General features: G+C 46.2%; 1 protein-coding gene across 2 annotated transcripts in view; it reads right to left on the bottom strand.

The window, feature by feature from the left end:
* FRG1 (FSHD region gene 1) overlaps positions 1 to 2485 on the bottom strand; it is a 30070-nt gene extending 27585 nt beyond the window's left edge. Inside the window, exons 1-2 of one of the 2 annotated variants that reach the window (XM_034647753.1) lie at positions 2319 to 2485; positions 1711 to 1907 (exon numbers count right to left, since the gene is read on the bottom strand). In XM_034647753.1, coding sequence (XP_034503644.1) covers positions 1711 to 1814 — 104 coding nt within the window. In that variant the 5' untranslated portion in view covers positions 1815 to 1907; positions 2319 to 2485. The remainder of the gene's footprint in view (positions 1 to 1710; positions 1908 to 2318) is intronic. The other variant, XM_034647754.1, reaches the window with a different exon arrangement.
* Between the last annotated feature and the right edge of the window lie 2092 nt (positions 2486 to 4577).

Here is a 4577-nt window from a genome sequence, read left to right as displayed (position 1 = left end):
TATTACCTTGATCCCCAAACCAGGCAAAGACCCCATCAAAAACGAGAATTACAGACTGATATCCCTGATGAATATGGACGCCAAGATCCTACCTAATAGGATCCAACGGTGCATTAAAAGGATTATCCATCAAGAACAAGTGGAATTCATCCCTGGGATGCAAGGGTGGTTCAACATTCGCAAATCGATCAGTGTGATACATCATATCAACAAGAAAAGACTCAGGAACCATATGATCCTCTCAATTGATGCAGAAAAAGCATTTGACAAAATACAGCATCCTTTCCTGATTAAAACCCTTCAGAGTGTAGGAATAGAGGGTACATTTCTCAATCTCATAAAAGCCATCTATGAAAAGCCTACTGCAAGNCCCTCAATTTCATAAAAACGATCTATGAAAAGCCTACAGCGAATATCGTTCTCAATGGGGAAAAGCTGAAAGCCTCTCCCTTAAGATCAGGAACACGACAAGGATGCCCACTCTCGCCACTATTATTCAACATAGTACCAGAAGTCCTTGCAACAGCAATCAGAAGACAAAAAGGGATCAAAGGTATCCAAATCGGCAAAGAAGAAGTCAAACTGTCTCTCTTTGCAGATGACATGATACTCTATATGGAAAACCCAAAGGAATCCACTCCCAAACTATTAGAAGTTATAGAACAATTCAGTAAGGTGGCAGGATACAAAATCAATGCCCAGAAATCAGTTGCATTTCTATACACGAATAACGAGACTGAAGAAAGAGAAATTAGGGAATCCATCCCATTTACAATAACACCAAAAACCATGCGTTACCTTGNCATCAGACAACAAAAAGGGATAAAAGGTATTCAAATCGATGAAGAAGAAGTCAAACTGCTTCTCTTCACAGATGACATGATACTCTATATGGAAAACCCCAAAGACTCTACTCCCAAATTACTATAACTTATAGAGCAATTCAGTAATGTGGCGGGATACAAAATCAATGCTCAGCAATCAGTTGCATTTCTATACACGAACAATGAGACTGAAGAAAGAGAAATTAGGGAATCCATCCCATTTACAATANTCTATACACGAACAATGAGACTGAAGAAAGAGAAATTGGGGAATCCATTCCATTTACATAGCAGCTATTCCATTTACATAGCTGACTCCACCACCACAGAAACGACAGAGAGAATATGGCACCTCAAAATATCGAGATGATACATCTAGTAAAACTAGATAGTCAAGCTCAACTTTTAAACAGGAAAAGCCTGCTTTAAATAATTTTGAATTTTCCCTCAACCCTAATTGTAACTCTTTGGATGAAAAGACTAATCAGTGATGAAACATCACCTTTGACAAATGACAAGACATCATCCAAGTCCGTATCTGACAACAAAAAGCCACCTAACTCTAAATGGTGGCCACTCAACCATATCTTAGGCTCCACTGAACAAACACTGTGAGATGGAGGAACAAAGTATATCTTAAAAATATACAAAGAGTAAATCTCACCTTCCCTTTCTAATAAAAGAGTGTTTCTGGGAAACAGCTGCTCAAAATACATTCATAAGCAATAAAGGAACAGGGAAAATGGGATGCCCTGCAAAGCTCTCCCTGCTCAGAAACTAAGTACCTCTTTCAGCAAATCCTGAACGCTGACAAGTTACTTCAGTTCTGCTTCATGGCTCAACCAGAGAAAAGCCCAGGAGATGGTGGGTTAAGGAGGGGTTTTACCTCCAGTCCTGACGTGGAGATGACATTTCGCCAAACGGACCTGCTGCTTTCTCTGAACACTGGCGTCCTGTGTCAAGCGGCCTCACTGACTCAGATGCAGACATTTAAAACCTCGGGTCTCGTGGAGCCAGAGAAGTGCTGTCAGCTGGGGAGAAGGCGGCTCCTGGGACCTAAAGCCTGCACACCTGCTGCGGTTTCTGGGAGAAGGGGAAACACAGACGTGTCTTTTAGTAGTCATTATCTTCACAGCCCATTCCCACCGTCCCTGGGGGACAGGGCGCACAATGCTGAAGCCCCCAAATGGCTCTGGGGCTTCTAACCACCACACCTGTGCCTGAGGGAACAGGGAACACCCTGCTGAACTCGGGGTACTGCTCAAGGTCCATTACCTGTACTGTGTCGGGGTACAGGGGGCACCCCGCTGAAGTTGGGCACTGTGCGGTCCTTACTCTCGCTCTTTCTGGGGAACACGGGAAGCCCTGGAATGTCTGCGACCCATCCCACAAAAGCTCTGCTGAGCAGGCGCCCTGGAGTTCCTGGGTCTGGGGCATAAGTCCAGTTAACAGAAACTGGGCAGAAGAGACTTTCAAGGGAAAAAGAAAACGCACCTGAGTCTCCACGATGAACTCTCTCCATACGCCCTTCCAGAAGCCCGCCTCCCACCCGGGGTGCCCCTTACTCCCTGACCCCCACCCCGGCACACAGCAAGCACTCCCTCAGCCAGGAACTCCACAGGTCGACTCTCTCAGAGCTCCCCTATCTCCGGCTCCCAGGTCTGTGTCCTGGGGCTGCTCCAGGTCCACCCACAGAGACGTAGCTCCACCCCCACGCGGTGATTGGTTGGGGAATGTGGCGCTTCCAGCCCCTTGAATGCCGGGCAACCCGCCCCCATAACTGGGAGTGCAGGGGGTCCAGGAGGCGCCTCCTTGGCGCAGTGCCCTGTGCAGGAGTGAGTGGGATCTTGGGCAGGGACACACACACACACACACAGGCCCCTTCCGAGGAGCCCTCTAGCTGCAGACCACCCTCAGAGCCCTGCCCCTTCCCTTCTGCACCAACCCTCCCTGCAGGGGTGTGCCTGGTTCCTGGCAAGGTCAGCTGCTCTCAGACTGTTCCAGCCTTGGGCTTTAGGAAACGCAACGCTTTCATGCATTTCCAAGGCAATTTTAAGCCCCAGAAGGAATGCTCCCAGCGGGAATAGCTTCGCCTTCTTGTCTCACCCATGGAGTGAATAGTGCTTCTCAGACCTTCAAAGCACCCTTCTAGGATGAGCCCATTTGTGCTGGAATCTATATACACATGCTTGGTTCTGCAGGGAAGGGGCCAGGATGAAGGGCAGCTGGCCTTATGTACTGTCACAGTTGTGAACCAGGAACATTTATTTTTCATTTAAAAATAAAACATAGTGTTATTATTGACACTAAATGAATGAACCTTTTAAAACATTTTAGAGAGAAAGGAAGAGAGTTTTATTCAAACCCAAGTCAGGACAGCTGCCTAGGAGACACAATCTTCACAAAGAAGGGAGTGCTCCGGAGAAGGAACATTTGGGGCAGGGTTATATATTTGTGCTGTTTTGTGTTACTTACAGTTATACGTCATGATGAGGAAGAAGATTCCAGAAAGTGACAGACTTTTTCTTACATTTCAGTATGTACAAGTCAGTATGACTTGCATCTTACGGGAGCCAGAGAGGTTCTTTTTTTTTTTTTTTTAAGATTATTTATTTATTCGACAGAGATAGAGACAGGCAGGGAGAGAGGGAACACAAGCAGGGGGAGTGGGAGAGGAAGAAGCAGGCTCATAGCAGAAGAGCCTGATGTGGGGCTCGATCCCATAACGCTGGGATCATGCCCTGAGCCGAAGGCAGACGCGTAACCGCTGTGCCACCCAGGCGCCCCCAGAGAGGTTCTTTTGTGTTCTTACCTTGATGTTGGCAAAGGCATTTTTTGGTTCTCTTTTTCTTTTCTGAAGCAGATGGACAATATGTGCTGGGGACAGAAATAGGGCCCATGCTTTGAGGTTTTGCCCAGTCATTTTGAGCTGGGTAAAATATTAAAGGATAGCTTCCCTGGGAGGCCAAGATCAGGGCCCACAAATGGTATGAGATAAAAATTACTCTTACCCTTATCATCACTACCAAATGGAGGAACTTGAGATGAAAGCACCTTTCACATAGTACAAAGAAATCCAAAGGACCCCTATAGAAGGTTACCTGCTCCATGGTCAACACAGGTAACAGAGGCGTTCACAGTCTCTGGACTCCTCCCCTTGTCCTGCCCAAATCTCTGAAGCATAGAGATCATTTACAGTCAGAATTTTAGACATCTTAGAGATGTCTGGCACCATTTCCTTGGACTACAGAATACAACAGAATAGCTCACTATCACAACACGAAAGTGCCCCTGGATACACTAAGTCCTTCTTCTGCCACTTTTGCCTCATGGAAATCATAATCCTAACGCAGAAACACTACGATGGATGGGAAGTAAATAATCGGAGGTAAGGGAATATTTTAGCCATCTTTAGAAGCATCGTCTCACTCTGTAGAAGAGGCTGTTTTTAAATACTATTTTCTTTTTTTTTTTTTAAGATTTTATTTTATTTTTTCGACAGAGATAGAGACAGCCAGCGAGAGAGAGAACACAAGTAGGGGGAGTGGGAGAGGAAGAAGCAGGCTCACAGCAGAAGAGCCTGATGTGGGGCTCGATCCCATAACGCCGGGATCACACCCTGAGCCGAAGGCAGACGCTTAACCGCTGTGCCACCCAGGCGCCCCTTTAAATACTATTTTCGACCTTACAGCACACTCTGAACAGACCAGAGCCTCCATCAATTAAAAAAGGACAGTTCTTTCAGTCACTTTA

Source organism: Ailuropoda melanoleuca, chromosome 18, assembly GCF_002007445.2.
Source record: "Ailuropoda melanoleuca isolate Jingjing chromosome 18, ASM200744v2, whole genome shotgun sequence".
Classification (NCBI taxonomy): Eukaryota; Metazoa; Chordata; class Mammalia; order Carnivora; family Ursidae; genus Ailuropoda; species Ailuropoda melanoleuca.
Note: the sequence above shows the minus strand (reverse complement) of the source record. Positions and strands in the feature narration are given on the sequence as shown.